We start from the raw sequence: 20,042 nt of genomic DNA, 5'->3' as shown, positions 1-20,042 counted from the left end.
TCTGTGAAAATGCATTTTCAACTCAGGTGCGTGTTTTCAACTCAAATACGCATACTTTTATCTACTCAATTGCCATGGTCACCACTCACCACCATGAGCTATGTTACTTGGACTCAGGTATTCTTGCGCGACATGGGAACGTGACTGGGTGTCCGACTATGCTATTTTGTGAAAAGTTTCCATGATTTTGAGCAAAATGAAGTGTCATAGCCTCCTACCCACGTCACAGAGTCGAGAGTTCGACACAAGTACTTGAGTTGAAATGAAGAGTCCGAGTAACATAGGCCATGAATGAGACTCGCATTGCAAAATGAATTGATTACCATTATTACCATTCTTGTATGTGTGTATTTGATTCTTACGGTACAGTTATAACAGAATTGTCTAGCAGCAGTGTTCCCCGTCCATAGAATATCAAAGATGGAATATTGCTATTAAATTGGAGTCAATTATTGCTATAAAGTTGTGAATAAATTTACACTTTGAATCAAGATCTTCTGTAATTGAATCTTTAACACGTGTAGTCAATTGGTTGGATACAATATCACTTTGCTGCTAACAGTTTGATTTGGCTTTTCTTGGTTGATTCGTTTCTAGTGTTTTCTACACAGTAAATTACAGGTAAAGATATTACGTCCCCATTATTATGCATAATATGTGATAAAGTAGCACAGTTCAGTACATGGGAATGATTGAATGGGTGATTAACTGATAAACTCATTATAGGAAATAAAACAAAAAGAAAAGAGTAAAAGTAGCAAAAAACTTTGAGGACTAGACATCAATGGTCTCCCACCCTCTAGTAGTACTCTTTCTCTTACTGTACTTAATTGTGATTTGACTCTTCTTTCCCCTTAAAACTCCTAGAGCTGACAAAAAGAGAGTCGTGTACTAACTAGGCAAATTAAAGGATTATTATCATGCATAATTTCTGAAAAGTTGCACAGTACATGGGCTATAATATGAGGATTATGTCATCAATTTGGGTGATTAAACAAGGATGGTAACACGAGATGTTAGGAATAGACGTTTAATTATTTTGCCATTAACTAGTACGAGCTGGGTATGGAGTACTTTGTATTACTTTGTTTATTTTTATAACAATACTTTGTCTTGCAACATCTTTGGTGATTTATATGTAGGGAAAAATATTGTTGTGTAATGTCTTGTTAAATTTGACTCAGTGTACAATATATACTTGATATTGATAACTAAAGTTATAATTGATCGAAGTTGAGCATTCTAAACTTTGCAACTAATAAAGGAGAAATGGAGGAAGCATCATTCTTCTTGATCTAAAAAGGAGTGATTTTGAATATCTTTTTTCCCTTGAAACTTCTAGACCTTAAAGAGGAAGGGGAAAAAAACAAAAATGAAAAATGTATTAACAAGACAAATGACTAATGACTCTGTAACTTCCATTACTAATGCTAGTTTGAAGTAAAAGGTTTTTTTTTTTTTTTTTTTTTTTTTTTTTGGTGGAGGGCGAGGAAGGTGGTTGGTGAAAAGCTTAGTATACTTGCACCTGTAGTGTGCATTCATGGTGAAATGGAAAAGGTTGGGAAAAGTAGACTAGTTATGCAGCAATGATTTGCTGTTGTTGAGCTTCAAGCTGAAGTTCTTCCTTCATCTTTCTAATGAATTCTTCAATCTTCTTATTTAGCTCTTCTGTATTGCTTGCAGGTCCTTCACTCTCTGTATCATCCTCTTCTCCTTCTGCAATAATCGACCCACTTTCTTCCTTGTTCTCTATTTCAATTCCTTCATCCAGCTGGGCTCCATCTTCTACTAAGTCTACCACTTGATGATCTGCTTCAATCAGTACTGGCTCATTTTCTGCCACTGTTGCTGCTGCTGCTTCTGCTTGTATTTTAAGCAATTCGTCTCCAATGGAAATATCTGCTTCTTCTTCAGATAGAGGATGAAAAGATTCTGCAGGATGCAACATAAGGTCTTCTTCAACATTCATGATCTTTTCGCGGATGTGAATATCAGTTTCAGCCACCTTCGTCTGTAATTCTGAAGGCAAATTGCAGGAAGCTTTGTGCAAACCTGATCTGCCTGCAAGGAAGATGAGGATTCCGTTGCAGAGAAGAAACATGTACTTCCTCTCAAAAGTTCGGGTGAGATATGGCAAGAGAAACTTGGAGGAATAATAAGTGTAAGAGTAGAGGAAGGAGAGGCCAGTGAAGTAGGAAAGAAGGAAGGAAAATAGAGTAATTGAAATGAACAACACTGAAGCTTTTCTAAAATAATATTGGTACTTGGTTCTTAGGCTTGATATGTTAGTGCTCTTAGAAAGTAGTGAATCATCAAGCTTCAAGGCTTCAACTTGAAGGCACATTCTTCAGATTCTTTACTAGCTATGGAAATTAAATAAAGAGCAGATTAACCGTCAAGTAGATCGAGAAAATGACTGGAAATTCGAGTGGTCCTATACAACTTTCTTATTCATGGAGAAGCAGAAGGCTCTCCTTATATAGAGGGCAACCAAGTTCTACTGCTGAAAGTTGCATGGAAGACGGTCATATGATGAATGACCATAATACCCTGGCTATTAGTTGTGAGATCATGCGTAACGACCTAAGAAAGGGTAGAGAAATCAATATACAGGTGAAACTTTATCCAATTATTTATTCAACTTGCTTTTGAAGGTTCTAGTTACAAATGCTAGATCTTACATGCATAGGGACGGTGGGTTGCTGTAGGATTGTTGATGATTGTTGTGGTGAATGTGGTCTATAATATTTACGTAGTATTTATTATTGGTTTGTTTGAATTGATATTTTCAGTTGCTACAAATCATAGGAGAGTCCAGAAGTTGTGATTTTGTGCAATGTTGTTAGATGGACCCACCCAATAGACATGATTGAGTTGAGAGGAGGATTGAGGCCATGGATTCTTGAATATATCCTAATACTGTTTATTTATTTATTTTATTTTTTACTTGGTGAAATCCTAATACTGTTTATGTTCTCTTCAATAGTAAGATCCATTTTAGGTTTTAACTTTAACGATGTTTGTATTGCACGTTCACACTTATTAATCTTTAATTAAATAAGACTAGTCAGAATTTAATTTCTAATATAGTTAGAATCATAGTTTTGGTGGATGAGACTAGTCAGGTTTTAACTTTAACGATGCTGTTCGCAGATGATATCGTTTTGGTGGATGAGACTAAGGATGGGGTTAATGTCAAGTTGGAGCAATGGAGGCAAAGGTTGGAATCTAGAGGGTTTAAGCTAAGTCGGAGTAAGACTGAATATTTGGCATGTCGTTTTGGCACTCAGAGGGGGACAAGCAATGAAGTGGTGAGTTTGGATGGAAAGGATTTGACCATGAGTGAATGTTTTAAGTACCTAGGGTCGATCATCCAGAAGAATGGTGACATTGATCAAGACGTGACCCACAGGATTAAGTCAGGGTGGCTTAAATGGAGAGCGGCCACGGGAGTGTTATGCGACCGCAGCATTCCCTTAAAGTTGAAGGGAAAATTCTACAGGACTGCCATAAGACCAGTGTTGCTCTATGGTACAGAATGTTGGGCTTCTAAGAAAGAGCATATTAAAAAGATGGAGGTTACGGAAATGCGCATGTTAAGGTGGATGTGTGGAAACACTTTAAGAGATAGAATCAGAAATGAGGTTATTCGCAAGAAAGTAGGTGTGGCGGGCATTGTAGATAAATTAAGGGAAAATCGTCTGCGTTGGTTTGGACATGTAAGACGGAGACCCGAGGGTGCACCGGTGCGAAGAGTGGAAGAGTGGGACCATGGAGGGATTAAACGAGGAAGAGGGAGACCAAAGATGACTTGGTTGGAAGGAGTGAGGAAGGATATGAAGTGCATGGATTTACGTGAGGATGAAGTTTTGGATCGTAAGGGATGGAGGAGAAAGATTTATGTTGATGACTACACGGAATAATCAAATTTGGTTCATGTTAGCCGACCCCACTTTTGGGATTAAGGCTTTGATTGATTGATTGATTGATATAGTTAGAATCATAGTAATTTTCAAGTGATGAATGTTGTTATGCTATATCACGTTGGCAGAACAACCAACTAGTAACTACCCCATAAGTAATTTAATTAATTAGTAGTGCTATAGCTGTAATTTTGTAATTGGTTATTAGTGTAATTTTGTCATACAATTGGCTTGAAGATAAGGGTGAGAATTGACTAAAAGAGAGCGAGTTGATCAAATCAGTTGCATGCCTGCTGCTTCAGTCCTCATTTACCTCCATTATTCTTCGTATTAATCCATCTTTCTTGTTATAAATAGTAGCCTAAGCTAGTCTTATTAATTGCATTTTCATTTCCCATTGCCTACTACCGCACGTACTACGTAGTATACTCCTTCGGTACATCTATTTGATCATATATATAAATGCTGCTGCTTCTTCAGTTCTTCTCTTGAATATATCCCACTTATTGTACGTATAATTGTCTCATCATCGTTCTTCCTTAGGATCGTGTCATGGGAGCTGCGCGAACTTGTTTGGAGCTATGTCACCTTAATGATTACTTACCCTTTATCACTTTCCTTCTACTTTCTATCACAGGTATACTACAGCCACTCTTCAATTCCACCCCAAGTAAAAAAAAAAATCCAAAATTCTCACCCGTAGCTAATACACTGTACTAGTCTTGGTTTACTACATTCTTCTCTAATTTTCTCGGTTTTTAAATTTGTCTAAAGTGTTAAATTTTTTTTTTTGACAAATACAGTAGTGATTTTGTATCTACTACTGAGTAAGTGCTGATCATGTTTTGGCAGGAAGTTTAGGCAGCAGGTCAGTAGTGAAAGAAGAGACAAGCAACAGAGAGATAAACATTGCTAAATTAGTCCTTTCCAAGGACTTTGTCAATGGCACCAACTCTAGCTTGTTGACGCATAAACTCCCTAGCCCTCTCGCAACACCAATTGGTAAACAAAATGCTGCAAGATTTTGAATTTTATGTTAATAGCTGATACCCTCATTTTAATGCGTCACATTCGTGTTGTTATGGATCAGGCACTGATAGATTTGGATTTGGACCAGCATGCTCTGAGCGCGATATAGACATAAATCAAATGCCGAACCCAACAGTCCCAATCCAATTTTCATACATCATAGTCGTGATAAGTAACTTCTGCACATCAGACGCCTGCAGACTTGGTAACATCCATGTTAGTTGCGGGGGGTTCAACTTCGATAAGGGCCCCACCATAGATACCACTATGTTGTGGAGAATCTCCGATGATGACTGTCTTGTGAACAACGGTGATCCCCTTGGGCAGTCGGATGTGTTGATATTTGAGTATTACAGTATTCACATTTATCCTTTCTCTGTTTCCTCTGTTACTTGCGTATAATATCTGAAATACGTACTCGTTTGCCATAATACAGTACTTGGTATGTATGATCATAATACAGTGTGTATAAATCCAATAATAATAAAAATAATCCCTTTGTGAGTAAATTTACGAATTAATTGCTTTGAGAGATTTATCCATTGTTACTCGTGCATTATTATTCAGATCGATTATGAAAAGAAAAGAGAGACAAAAGTTAAAAATTCCTTGGAAGTTAGAAGATCCTATGTAGTAGTAGTAAAAATAATGCGCTGCCTTTTTTCTTTCTAATTTTTTCATTTTGTATATTTGTTGTACACATGAGTACATGATTCGTATAATCCAATGCAGTAAGAGAAATGAAAACAGAGTTGCTCTTCCCCTTTGTCCAATTGCAATCTTTAAATTTAACCCTTAATTATGTGTAATTATACCTCAACACCTACGTCTATATTTTATTTGTTCCATATTAGTTTTCAATTTTCTTTTATTATATTGTCAAGGAAAGCTTAAATTAAACAAAATGTACATAGTGTTTCTAATTTTCAATAATGTGAAATCTAACAAGATTATTATTATACTTGTATTTTTTTTTTTTTTTTTTTTTTTTTTATTTCTCTGTATTAGTTAAAGTAAAGTTGGTAATTTTTTATTTTTATTTTTTTGAAAAGGAAAATCCAGACTAGACTATAACCCTCACAACTTTTTGATTTAGTATTTGTGGGTAGTGTTAATCAAAGTGAAGACTGATACAGAATACAAAAAAGAGGAGTTGCACTTGCACATGTATGTATTAATAGTGATAAAATGACAATAATGGGGCTATAGCTAATTCTTAATAACCATGCAACCTTAGCAACATGTTTTGGTTACTTATTCTCTCTCCTCCAATTGACCAACGGACTACTGTACACACTCTGACTTAATTTAAATCTGTTTCACACTCTGAGTTAAGCTGAGAATTCGCCATCCTAGTTCGGTTCAATTCCCTCGCAACAAACACTACACTTTTCCTTCAGTTCTTCTCCTTCCTTGTATTCTCTTTCATATCCACACCCCCAAATTAAATTAATAAGGTCCTTTCTTACTTCGTTTTTAAGTTTATCTTTATTATATATACTGACTTCTTGCTGTTGTTGCTCTATAATTAGGCGAATTCATTCCAAGTTAACCCCGGAAAACAATCGACCTAATTAAGGTATCAAATTAAAACCATTTTTGAATAGTTGCATTCCATCCCATTGCATGTCGGATTTTCAGGGCTTAATTGTATATTGTTGTTGCTGTGTTTAATTTTATGTCGTTGGTGAGCTTGTTGATGTTGTATGTTGTTGGCTTTAGATTGTTAATTGTTGTTGTTATATATTGTCTTTAGAATGCTAATTAAGATTATATTATATTTCTCCAAAAAAAAAAAAAAAAAAAGCTGCATGCTACTGTTGAAAATGCAAATGTTGTTGTAGTTCAGGGTCAGGCCCGGCCCTGAGGGTGCACTAGGCCTAGGGCCCGTCGTTGAATGGTAAACCAAACATCTACACCAGATTTCCGTTAAGGGATTCCCTTTAATTAATTTTCAACCTCTTTCTTTGCATTTCCAACAGCCATTTTTATTACCAACATACATCTAATGCTATTCCATAATACGGACTTCTTTAAGTCAAATTAAGTCCTGATCACTAATTCCAACGCACCAAAAAACCAATTGCCTTTTTTTATAGCTAGAGAAAACCAATGAACATTAATACAATTATACAAGCATTAATACCTAATTTCCCTATACCAATTCAAATGGAGTAGTACTATTTATTTATATAACTGAAAATAAATTGTGGATTAATCAATCAATCAATCAATCAAAGCCTTAATCCCAAAAGTGGGGTCGGCTAACATGAACCAAATTTGATTATTCCGTGTAGTCATCAACATAAATCTTTCTCCTCCATCCCTTACGATCCAAAACTTCATCCTCACGTAAATCCATGCACTTCATATCCTTCCTCACTCCTTCCAACCAAGTCATCTTTGGTCTCCCTCTTCCTCGTTTAATCCCTCCATGGTCCCACTCTTCCACTCTTCGCACCGGTGCACCCTCGGGTCGCCGTCTTACATGTCCAAACCAACGCAGACGATTTTCCCTTAATTTATCTACAATGCCCGCCACACCTACTTTCTTGCGAATAACCTCATTTCTGATTCTATCTCTTAAAGTGTTTCCACACATCCACCTTAACATGCGCATTTCCGTAACCTCCATCTTTTTAATATGCTCTTTCTTAGAAGCCCAACATTCTGTACCATAGAGCAACACTGGTCTTATGACAGTCCTGTAGAATTTTCCCTTCAACTTTAAGGGAATGCTGCGGTCGCATAACACTCCCGTGGCCGCTCTCCATTTAAGCCACCCTGACTTAATCCTGTGGGTCACGTCTTGATCAATGTCACCATTCTTCTGGATGATCGACCCTAGGTACTTAAAACATTCACTCATGGTCAAATCCTTTCCATCCAAACTCACCACTTCATTGCTTGTCCCCCTCTGAGTGCCGAAACGACATACCAAATATTCAGTCTTACTCCGACTTAGCTTAAACCCTCTAGATTCCAACCTTTGCCTCCATTGCTCCAACTTGACATTAACCCCATCCTTAGTCTCATCCACCAAAACGATATCATCTGCGAACAGCATACACCATGGAACCTCATCTTGAATTGGTCTAGTTAATTCATCTAGAACCGTTGCAAAAAGAAAAGGGCTTAATGCAGACCCTTGATGCAATCTGATTGTAATAGGGAAATCTTTTGTCAACCCTCCGCATGTCCTCACATTTGTTGACACATCCCGATACATATCCTTAACTAGGTCTACATACCTTCGTGGGATACCTTTCTTCAACATTGCCCACCAAAGTATCTCTCTTGGCACCTTGTCATATGCCTTCTCTAAATCAATAAAGACCATATGAAGATCTTTCTTCTTTACCCTATAAAACTCCATCATTTGTCTTATCAAATGGATTGCCTCCATAGTAGATCTCCCAGGCATAAAACCAAATTGGTTATCTGAAATGCTTGTGCATGCCCTCAACCTTTGTTCAATCACCCTTTCCCACAACTTCATAGTATGGCTCATAAGCTTAATTCCTCGATAGTTAGAACAATCTTGAGCGTCTCCTTTGTTTTTATAAACCGGGACCAAGGTGCTCTTCCTCCAATCTTGTGGGATCCTTGTAGCCGTCCATATCTTGTTGAAAAGGTTTGTTAACCAATCAATACCAATCTTACCCAAACACCTCCACACCTCTATCGGTACCCCATCAGGGCCAACCGCCTTCTTAGGTTTCATCTTCCTCAGTGCAATCTCCACCTCTACTCTCCTAATCCTTCGCACATACTCCATGTTGATTTCTTCATCACTCATAGAGGTATCTCCTATCACAACTCCATTACTTCCATTAAATAATTCATCGAAGTACCCCTTCCACCTGTCCTTGATGCCCTCCTCTTGCACTAGGACCATTTGGTTCTTATCTTTGACACACTTCACCATGCCAATATCCTTCCTTGCCTCTTGTCTTCTCTTTGCCATCTTATAAATGATCCTTTCTCCCTCCTTGGAATCAAGCTTTTCATAAACCTCCTGATATGCCTTTTCTTTTGCTTGGCGAACAGCTGCCTTTGCCTTACTCTTAGCCTCCTTATACGCTGCAAAGGTTTCATCACTCCTACATTTTCCTAAGGCTTGATAGCATTCCCTTTTTTGCTTAATTACTGCTTTCACCTCTTCATTCCACCACGAAGTATCTCTCTGTACCGAAGTTCTTCCCCTTACTTCCCCTAAGACCTCTTTGGCCACTCTTAGGAAACAGTTCTTCATTCGTAACCAAGTCATGTCCGGATCCACCTCTCCATCCCAATCCGCTTCTTCAATTACCTTTTCTGTAAAAACCTTAGCTTTTGCATCCCTTAGGGACCACCATCTTATCCTTGGTTCTTCTTGTCTAACTTTTTTCTTCGCCTTCTCTTTCAGACGAATAGTCATTACCAATAGCCGGTGTTGGGTGACCACACTCTCCCCTGGGATAACCTTACAGTTTATGCAACTTTGTCTATCTATGCTCCTTGTGAGCAGGAAGTCTATTTGAGTTGCATTTGCTCCATTCCGAAAAGTTATCAAGTGTGAATCCCTCTTCTTAAACCAAGTATTAGCCAAAATTAAATCATATGATTGGGCAAAATCCATAATAGCTTCACCACCGGCGTCCCTCTGCCCATACCCAAAGCCTCCATGGACACTCTCATAGCCATCTCGGCTCGCCCCAACGTGCCCATTTAGATCCCCTCCAATATATAACTTCTCTGAGTGGTGGACACCCTGCACCACCTCGTCTAGGTCCTCCCAAAATTGTCGTTTCTCTTCTGCATCTAAACCCACTTGGGGAGCATAAGCACTGATAACATTCACAATCTCCTTGCCACATAGCAACTTCAGCCTTATCAACCTATCGTTCTTCCGATAGACCTCGATCACCTCTTTTGCCAACCTCTCATCGAGAACCACACCAACTCCGTTCCTAGCTCCACCATTCCTTGTTCTGTGGCTCGTTTCTTGCCCAACATACCATACCTTATACCCCAAAACCAAGCCTCGAGCTCCTTCTCCTGTCCATCTTGTCTCTTGGAGGCACATGATGTTCACGCGTCGTCTTTTCATTACTTCTACCAATTCTGCTGATTTTCCCGTAAGAGACCCCACATTCCAAGAACCAATCCGCAAACTAAATTCTTTTCTCCCACGCTCCCTCCTGATCCCAACTCCAAGCCCTTGATTATTTGACACCACAATTGGGCAATATGGCGCGTCGCTTCTGGGCGACGACCTAGCAACCCTTACATACTTATCACTGCACCCGGGTCTGGGAAGTGCAGCGCGTCGCTCAGTAGGGAACGCCCCAATGGCACGCCCTTGCTCATTTGACACCACACTCGGGCAATGTGGCGCGTCGCTTCTGGGCGACGACCTAGCAACCCTTGCATACTTATCACTACACCCGGGTCTAGGAAGTGCAGCGCGTCGCTGAGTAGGGAACGCCCCCACGAAAATATCTGTTTGGCTCATGTCATGGGATGTGACGAAGTTTTATACTGGCTGTCACTGGCCTACCGTAACCCTCCTCCTTTATCCAGGCTTGGGACTGGCAGCGGGAAACCCAATTGTGGATTAAACAAGTGTAAATATATAATATGGCCAATCAGCATACCTATTGTAGCTAACTATTCATGTAAGTAATACCCCCTCCCCCTCTCTTTAGATTGATATGTGTGATGTGTATGATACTTCACTTGCCACAGAAATGAAATTGTCATCCAAGGCCGCAGTACCAGGAGAGATGAATCACATACGCGCAACTGTCAATGGAAAAGTGTTGTCTCATGACATGAATAACAACTTCAACGGAAGTGGTAACCACTCAGCTGATCAAGATAACAATGAGTGCACTGTGCGAGAACAGGATCGCTTTATGCCCATTGCTAATGTCATTCGCATCATGCGCAAGATTCTTCCACCGCATGCCAAAATTTCTGATGATGCCAAGGAAACCATTCAGGTCATTTCTTAAACATACCATTCAATATGAATAATAATGTATGCACGTATTTCTTCAAAGTTTTCTCATATCAAATATATTGCAGGAATGTGTGTCTGAGTACATTAGCTTTATAACAGGAGAAGCAAACGAGAGGTGCCAAAGAGAGCAGCGTAAAACAATCACAGCAGAAGATGTACTGTGGGCCATGAGCAAGCTTGGGTTCGACGACTACATCGAGCCACTCACCCTTTACCTGCATCGTTACAGGGAGCTGGAGGGGGAACGTGGCTCTATTCGCACTTGTGAGCCGCTCCTCAAGCTCAGTAGAGCAGCCATGGATCAGTACGCCGCATTTGGGCCTGTATTTCACATTGGACCTCCACCTTCACACCATCATCATCCCTATTTTGGAGACTCTTCCTCTGTCAATGGTTACTTAAAAGATGCTTCCGTAGCTGCTACTGCTTCTGACGCGGTTGGTGCTCCCGCTGTTGCTGCTGCTGGTGGTCCTGCTAATTCTGTTACCAGTTTTGAGCCTTATGGTCGCCATAAATAATAATCTGTTGATTCTGGTATGCATCGCATCATCTGTTGTTGTCACTTTTAGTGCAAACAATTAACAATGTCCTAACATTCTTAATTAGGCGTGTTTAATTTCCCTTTAACTTCTTGATTACTTCATCTCCCTCTCATTTGCTAGTGCGTACTTGTCAAATGACGAGGGAGATCATTTAGAGATGATCAATGGGAAAATAATTTTTAAAGGAAAAAAAAAAAAAAAAAAACCTAAACAAACTTGTATTTTGTGGTTGAAAAAAGAACACAATATAAAGCCCCCAGCGAGGATCGAACTCGCGACCTTTCGCTTACGAAGCGAATGCAATACCACTATGCTATGGAGGCTGGACAATAATTATTTTCTTTTTTCCACTTATATAAATAAAAATTATACAATATGTAGTACTCCATCTTTAGAAGTTTTTTTCAAGCTAAGAAAAACGTTGCCGTCTCGGACATTTTTGTGGCCTGGAGCGAAAACTAAATAGGGGCCCCTAAGGCCTAAACAATGAAGTCGTATTATATAAAATACATTAATCAATTATTTTGTGAATTTTATAATAAAAAGTTTATTAAAATTACTTACAAATACATTGCATGATAGTCATTTGGAAAGGTTGTTATATACAATCGAGTGGGCGGGTGTAACATACACCCATGAGTATTTGTTCTCATTTTGATGATTGTTTTTCATTTCATCATCAAATGAAAAACAAAAATTAACTAAAGTTAGTTGGATATACGGTACAAACGGGTGTATATTACAAAATCTAAGTCATTTGAGATTAGGTTAACTTGCTCTTATTGCTCATTTTTTTTTTTTAATGCTTTTCACAATTCGACTCATCTTTTCTCTTATGCTTCATATTTTTATAGAAAAAAAAAAAATTATATAAGTTCACCGAAGAATTTTAAGAGACATAGTTATAAAAATTGGGAGGTGAGGAAAGGAAAGAAAATAAGGTAAGAGGCTTAGAGAAGAAAAAAAAAAAAAAAAAAAAAAAAAAAAAAAAAACCTTGAACGACACCTATCTTAGTATCTTATTTTCATTTTTTAAGAAAGCTTATATTGGAACACACCTAAAAAATATTGAAGCATATTTTTCAGTTTTTGCTTTGCGTTTATTATATACTAGAATGTACCCATGCTAATGCATGGGCTATATGTATGTGTAGAGAAAAAATTAGTATAAGTGGAAGTTACATAAGTGAAAATTATAGATTTTTTTTTTGTAAAGTAAGTTACTTTACAATTATTTAGAGTTGTGGGAGTTATTTTTTTTATTTGTTTTTTTTTAAAAAAGGAGAGAGAGAGAGAGAGAGAGAGAGAGAGAGAGAGAGAGAGAGAGAGAGAGAGAGAGAATTGAAAGTTGAGGGTTTGGAGTGATGTGAGGAAGAGTTGCAAAAACGTCTCTTAAATTATATAAAAGATATATATATTTTTTTTATATAAGTACTAAATTAGATTTTTTTTATTTATTAAATAAAAAAGATATGAGGCCTGAACGATCGCTCACTGTGCTCATGCTATGAGTTGGCCCTAAAGAAAAATAATGATGTAATCGTATTTAGGAGTATCATACAGTCTTTTTTTCGAAAGAAGTGTTTCAAAAAAATCACTACTCCCTCCGCTTTTAAATACTTGCTTCATTTCTGCATGCGCGGAATTTTAGGAGAAATTGAACAAAGTAATAAACTATGGAGGTGGTGATGTAGTGGAAAAATTTAAAAAAAAATTGTAAAATAAAAATAGAAAAAATAAATAAATATATGACATTAATTATATTGATTTCTCGTGATTTTAACATACATTGCTAAATTAATACCAAATTAAAGTTTAAATAATATTTTGAAAACATCACCTTAAGTTTAAAATAAAATTAAATATATGGAAAAAAAAAACTATGGGAATAGAAAGAGAGATGTAGCAGTATACTTGTAAATACTACTATGTATAATTGCTTAACTGGTATTAAATCAAGAAAATTAGCATCCAAGGAATTAACAGCCCATCGTTAGTATGTGATTAATTTCTTACAAATTAATTGTAGCTTATCGTGCAATTACATCGAAGTTACATTCTAAGAGGAAAATTAAATTCGAAGGTTATACATATGAAGAGTTTTAAAGTGATGACTTATAGGATGACACGTAAGGGGTGACACATAGCGTGGCACCAAATCATATTGAGGCATTAGTTACACATGAAGATAGCATATTGTCCCTTTATGTTTTAATAATATTATAAATTATAGATTTGTGCCAAACTAAAAGGTCTTTATTGAATTTATTAATGCAAGTCAAAAGGCATTAATCTTTTTTCAAAGAGATGGATCCTATCATCTCGAGAATGTTTTACACTTTTACGGTTTACTTCAAGGCGTTGTTTGGTTGCAATGGGAAATAACTTCTCATGGTAATTTACAATTCATGGAAAGTCATTTCACCAATGCAATTCCTAAGAAAAAAAATATAATTCATGGGAATTTTGAATTACCTAGGGAGACCTAGATAATTTAATTCCTATATTATATGGGAACTTCAAATTCCCATGAATTTCAACTTCCTCCATTTTACACTTTTTTGGTTAACCAAACAACTCGTGAGTTTTGCATTTCCCAAGACTTTTGAGTGCCATGGAAAATAAGTGTAACCAAGCAGCACCTAAATAACTCAAATTATTTTTACTAAACTAAAATTAATTTTACAAAATTAAAATTATTATTGCTGAATTGAAACTATTTTTACAGATTTTTTATTATATTCTTCTTTAAAGTTACTAAATTTTACTGAACTAAACTTATTTTTACTAAAGTGAAATTATTTGTACTGAACTAAACTTATTTTTACTAAACTAAAATTATTTTTATTGAACTGAAATTATTTTTACTTAATATTATTTTTGTAAGGTGAAGTGAACAGGACCTTAACAGTATAACTAAATAAGCAAGCGCACAAAGAATCAAGCCTTGAATAGATACTTTGTATATGGTATTATTTAGGATGATAATATATATCTTAGTGATTTTCTAAGATAGATTTATAGTAATTTCATATTGTCTGTGAATATAAAACTCTACCATACGTAAACATTTCTAACCTTAGACAATATCAAATAACCATAAATCTATATATATATATATATATATATATATATATATATATATATATATATATATATATATATATATATATATATATATATATATATATATTAGTGATTTTTCAAGATAGATTATTTATGGAAATTTGATATTGTCTATGAATACAAAACTCTATCATAAGTAAACATTTCTAATCCCAGACAATATCAAATAACCATAAATCTATATATATCTTAGTAATTTTGAAAGATAGATTATTTATGGTAATTTGATGTTGTCTATGAATATAAAACACTACCATACATAAACATTTCTAATCCAAGACAATATCAAATAACCATAAATCTATATATATCTTAGTGATTTTTCAAGATAGATTATTTATATTGTGATTTGAGATTGTCTATGAAATATAAAACTCTATCATACGTAAACATTTCTAATCCTAGACAATATCAAATTACCAGAAATCTATCTTATATGTTAGCATATCACTATATTATCCTAAATAATATTATTAAGATCTATATGAAAAAAATATATCACAATAATATATTTTCCCATATTCCATGTATTTTCAATTTCAAATTCATGAATTTTTTGATTTGAGAATACTTATATCATATCATATCACTAATAAATAAAGTCAATCTCACAACCACGTCACGAGACAACAACACTTGGCATTCCAATTTTTCGCCAAGTGTCGCGCCACGTAAGATAAAATTGGTATTATTGTGACACATATGATGCTAAGTAAACGATTTTTGAATAGATTTTTATATTTTAAGATAAAATTGTTGTATAAAGTTTTATTATGAATTCTAATATTTCAGATATATACAAAATTAATCATAACTTTTAATAAATATCCAATAACTCAATTCTATTTTCATCATCAAATTTGTTTCAAAAAGTTCTTTAAAATAAGATTCATTATAATATATTTAATCATAAACTTTTATACGTAAGTGACCAGACCGTATCTCCAACTATTACAAGAATTACTTCGTCAATGCTATATAGACTTGGCAATTCTAACCCAGACCCGAATGACCCGACCCACGACCCGAAATTGATCCAAAAAATCGACTTGATAATGACCCGAAACCTGAAATTGACCCACCTGACCCGATTCAAACTTAACCTGAGAATGGAGTTGACCTGATCTTGACCCGACATCCGAAGTTGACCCGAACAAACCCGATACTCGAAATTGACCCGAACAGACCTAATATCTGACATGTCCCGAACTAAAAGTACTTTATAATTGAACTAAAAATGTCTAGTACTAAAAACAACTCAATTTGTTCATCTTCAATCGTAGCTAAGCTCATTAATCGATTTAATAACAAAATGTAAAATTATTGATTTGAACTTGATCCACAAATGGAACAACCTGAACATGACTTGACTTGATTTTAACCCGACCCATATATGACCCGAACATACTTGACCCGAAATTGACTCAAAATTGACCTGACCATAACTCGACCCGAAACCTAACTCAAATCATACCCCAAACCCGAAATGACCTGACCTGTAATTGACCCGACCCATACCCGACTTGAATGACCTATTTGCCAGGTCTAGTGTTATACGGGTTATATGGTCAGTGTTATAGTAGTTACTCAATCAGTGTTATAGAAAGGGGTTACTTAGTTAGTGTTAGAGGTTATTCAGTTAGTATTACAGCCTTACAAGGGTTGCTCAGTCAATTTTATAGGGGTCACTTTGTCCTGCTAGATGGTGTGGCTAGCTGCATACAAAATGCATTGTTATTTAATTTATTTAAAAAAAATATTAGAGAATCGGTAAAAATAAGTTTTAAATAGTAAAATTAATTTTGGTTTGGTAAAAATACTTTCAATTTAGTGAAAACAATTTAAGTTCAATAAAAATAATTTCAAGTCAATAATAACATAGATATCTATTTACAAACAAAACTACAAAAAGTATTATTTTATAAATATAAGTCATATGTTATCGTATGTCTAAATATCCTACATTATCAGAACGAATTATTTGACCGTATTTAACATTCATGTATAAATGTTATCTTAAATTTTATCAATCATCTGGGCATTGAAATAATGAATTTGCAATTTACTAGTATATATATAAATTATAAAATATACTTCCGCTGTTTTTGTTTACTTGCAACACACTCTTTCGCACTCATTTTAAGGGAGATATATATTAGATTAGGTATACAGATACAGATAAATTAATTCACAAAAATTTAATTACCACCTATAAGAAGAAAAGAATAAATTTTTTTTGTTTTGAAAGAAAAAGAAAGGAATAAGTTACTACGGTTTAAATTACATAGCTTAATTCAATTATAGAAAAATTGTCAAAAATAAAATGACCTTTGGGCGGTCTTCCAAAAATAAAACGACCTTTTGATTATTTCAAAAATAAAACGACCTTTTGATTGTTCCAAAATAAAATGACCTTTTAATCTTGGAAGACCGCCTATAGGTCGTTTTATTTTTGACAATTTTTCCTTCATTTATTTACCTAGTTCCATCACCTCCTCAAACAAGCGTGATAAAAGGTATGTTGCAACTTGCAAGTATAAAAATACAGATGAAGTATTTTGATTATTTTTCCGTTATGAAATAGTGTCCCTGTAATTTAATTAATAATTCCATAAAATTAGAATAATGAATATATTTTTATTATTCTTCAACATAAACACCCAGAAGAGGAAAGTGTCTACCATTATTATTTGTGTAATTGTGTTTCATTTACAATCATTCATTAAATGGAAAAAAAAAAATCAATAAAAAGAACTTATGAATAGTTCACATAACTAAAAAAAAATAGTTCACATAACTCTTGCATAATTTGGGTACAGATAAATATTAACATAAATAAGGGCATAATTCTTTATTCATGTGGATACCACTTGACCTATAATATAAATAAGATGAGACGTATAAATGGTTCATATGTGAAATTATAATATAAATTCAAGCTTTAATCATACAAACATAGCTAGTCACCATGAACGTCTGCATAATTTTCACCTTGGTCTTGAGCACCTTCTTTCTACTTTCTACCGCAGGTAATATGATCTCATCTTGGCTTGTTTAATTTCTTTGTAAGCCGTAGTATATGTAGATGAATTTGACTGGTAATTTAAAAAATATCAAGTGTGAAGTATTTTGTTATTATGGCATTTTAAATGTTATGATGTTTCTAAATATCATTACCTCATTGGTTTTGAATTTTCATGTGACTTTGAATTCGTATACATAAAAGGCGTTACTTGTATTTAATTTGATGAGACTCATGACCCCTCCTTTTTCTATGGTATGCATCATGTGCAATTTATAACATACCAATTATATAATTAATAAGAATGGTACTCTACAATATGCTTTTAAAGTAATTAACTCTGTTAGTGGATTTTCCGCAATAATTAAGGTATAAATTTTAAAAATTACAAGCATACTCTTAACTATAATTATTGCAATTGTTGTTAGATGTAGGTGTGCTACGAGCTGGAGGAACTTATAAATGCTCAAAGAATGACATACTAATAACTCAAGAGGATTCGTCGCCATTGCCCAGCGGTATTCCATCCTACAACATTGTGATACTTAATGCTTGTGCATCCGAGTGCAACATCTCCAACATCCATGTCAATTGCGACTGGTTCAGCTCTGCCATTACTATCAATCCTAGTGTGTTTCGAAGACTCCGTTACAACGATTGTCTAGTCAATGATGGCAAGCCCCTTCGTGCAGGCGAATCCTTGATTTTCCAATATGCCAACGGAGATCATTACTCTTTATCTGTTTCCTCCGTTGTTTGTTTATGAAATACATGCATATTCTCTTGGGACATCTCCTAGCCATATTAGACAATTATCATTTATGATAATAATCAGAGCAAATGAATCGAGTATAACTATGCATGCTTCATTCCTTTTATGTCCAAATTAAATTCGACAACTATTATATTATCGATTTTCAACGTTTCACTTACGTACTTACCATTCCATTCAACTTTGATCATTTTTGCATTTACCTATATGACCGCACTTGACTTAATAGACAAATTTGGTACCTCTTAAATAAATTGAACTTGACTTGATTGATAAAAGGGAATTTTAGTTTTAAGAGCAACTCCAATGGTAAGCTAATTGTCAAATTAGCTTGTCATGCTACATAAGCTTTCAAGCTAATTATGTTTGTAACTAGTTTGATTCCCAATGGCTAGCTATTAGCTTACTATCTAAATTACCAATTTATTATTTTTATCTTAATTACTAATTGACTTTTAGCATTTTCTTTTTAACAAGTTTTTTTCAAGCAAATTAGCTTGGCAAAGCTAATTTGCTTGACTAAGCTAATTACATATTTTTGCTCCAATGGTCAAGCTAGTAGCTAGGGACTATTTAAAATTGCAAGCAAGTCTCTACCTACAACCATTGGAGTTGCTCTAAGAGCAACTTCAATAGTAAGCTAATTGTTAAATTAGCTTGTCATGCCACATATGATTTCAAGCTAACTTTCTTTATAGCTATTTTGTGCCTCAATGGTTAGCTACTAGCTTGCTAATTAGATAAGATTGATTTTCTCAATTAGCCATAGAAATTTAATTATTTTTATATTTTAATCTCCAATAATTTTGGAAACTTTTTTGTCAAGCAAATTAGCTTATCTAAGCTAATTTAAGCTAATTTGCTTGGCCAAGCTAATTGTATTTTTTAGCTCTAATGGTCAAGCTAGTAGCTAGAGACTTTTGAAAATTGCAAGCAAGTCCCTAGCTACAACCATTGGAGTTGCTCTAATATATCCAACTTTCACCGATTTTCTTTAAATAAACTGAGGCTAAACAATTTCAAAAAGCACAACTTTACTTAATCTTGAGCTTAATCATCTTCCTCATAAACTGATATTACACCGCTATTAACTCATAAATCGTAATCTAAACTACCTTGCACAACTTTGTAACTTTGGCATATCAAATACTATAAAAGTAGAAAATGAGGAGCGGGTTTGTTTAATACAATGTATGATATCATCTAAACACGATTAAATAAGTCGTAGAAGACTCAAGCTACTATTAGAGGCCGAGAAATTCTCATTTAGTACATACCAAGTGCGTCTAGTAGGCATATTGATAAGAGAAGTCGGAGACACCAACCATGGCAGAAACAATTTGAGAAACGATGTAAAACGATCCTCCAATTATAACCACTATCAAAATAGCTGATATTGGATTCTTAAGCAACTCTACAATTGGCTGTAAAATTGTGTAAATAACCCCAGTACTCACTGTAAGTGCATACAATGCATATCTTCTTACATTCTCCCAGAATTCCTCCATTAACGGGCCTTCTGGGCCTAAAGCCCATGCCTTGTCTTGGCCCATCATCATCAGCAGAAGCCCAATTGAAGCAGCCCCTGTAAACACCTGTAACCTTCTCTTAAACACTAGTT

The 20,042-nt window shown here is 35.1% G+C and overlaps 2 protein-coding genes and 1 non-coding gene across 3 annotated transcripts; 2 read left to right on the top strand and 1 right to left on the bottom strand.

Annotated features, from left to right (window-relative positions):
- The first annotated feature begins 1,495 nt into the window (after positions 1-1,495).
- Positions 1,496-11,598, top strand: LOC145578407 (uncharacterized). The gene is made up of 6 exons (XM_081635722.1): positions 1,496-2,613; positions 4,467-4,560; positions 4,776-4,925; positions 5,014-5,348; positions 10,643-10,939; positions 11,025-11,598. The coding sequence occupies exons 1-6, from the start codon at positions 2,413-2,415 to the stop codon at positions 11,475-11,477; spliced, it is 1,530 nt and encodes a 509-aa protein (XP_081491848.1). The 5' UTR covers positions 1,496-2,412; the 3' UTR covers positions 11,478-11,598.
- A 154-nt stretch (positions 11,599-11,752) lies between these two features.
- TRNAT-CGU (transfer RNA threonine (anticodon CGU)) lies at positions 11,753-11,824 on the bottom strand. The gene has a single exon. It is a non-coding gene; the product is annotated as a tRNA-Thr (tRNA).
- Positions 11,825-17,595: 5,771 nt separating this feature from the next.
- LOC145578405 (TPD1 protein homolog 1-like) lies at positions 17,596-18,415 on the top strand. Its single transcript, XM_081635721.1, has 2 exons — positions 17,596-17,656; positions 18,078-18,415. Exons 1-2 carry the CDS (start codon positions 17,596-17,598, stop codon positions 18,413-18,415), a joined length of 399 nt encoding a protein of 132 aa, XP_081491847.1.
- The last annotated feature ends 1,627 nt before the right edge of the window (positions 18,416-20,042 follow it).

Source organism: Chenopodium album, chromosome 14 (assembly GCF_948465745.1).
Source record: "Chenopodium album chromosome 14, dcCheAlbu1.1, whole genome shotgun sequence".
Taxonomy (NCBI): domain Eukaryota; kingdom Viridiplantae; phylum Streptophyta; class Magnoliopsida; order Caryophyllales; family Amaranthaceae; genus Chenopodium; species Chenopodium album.
This window is presented reverse-complemented; position numbering and strand designations above follow the sequence as displayed.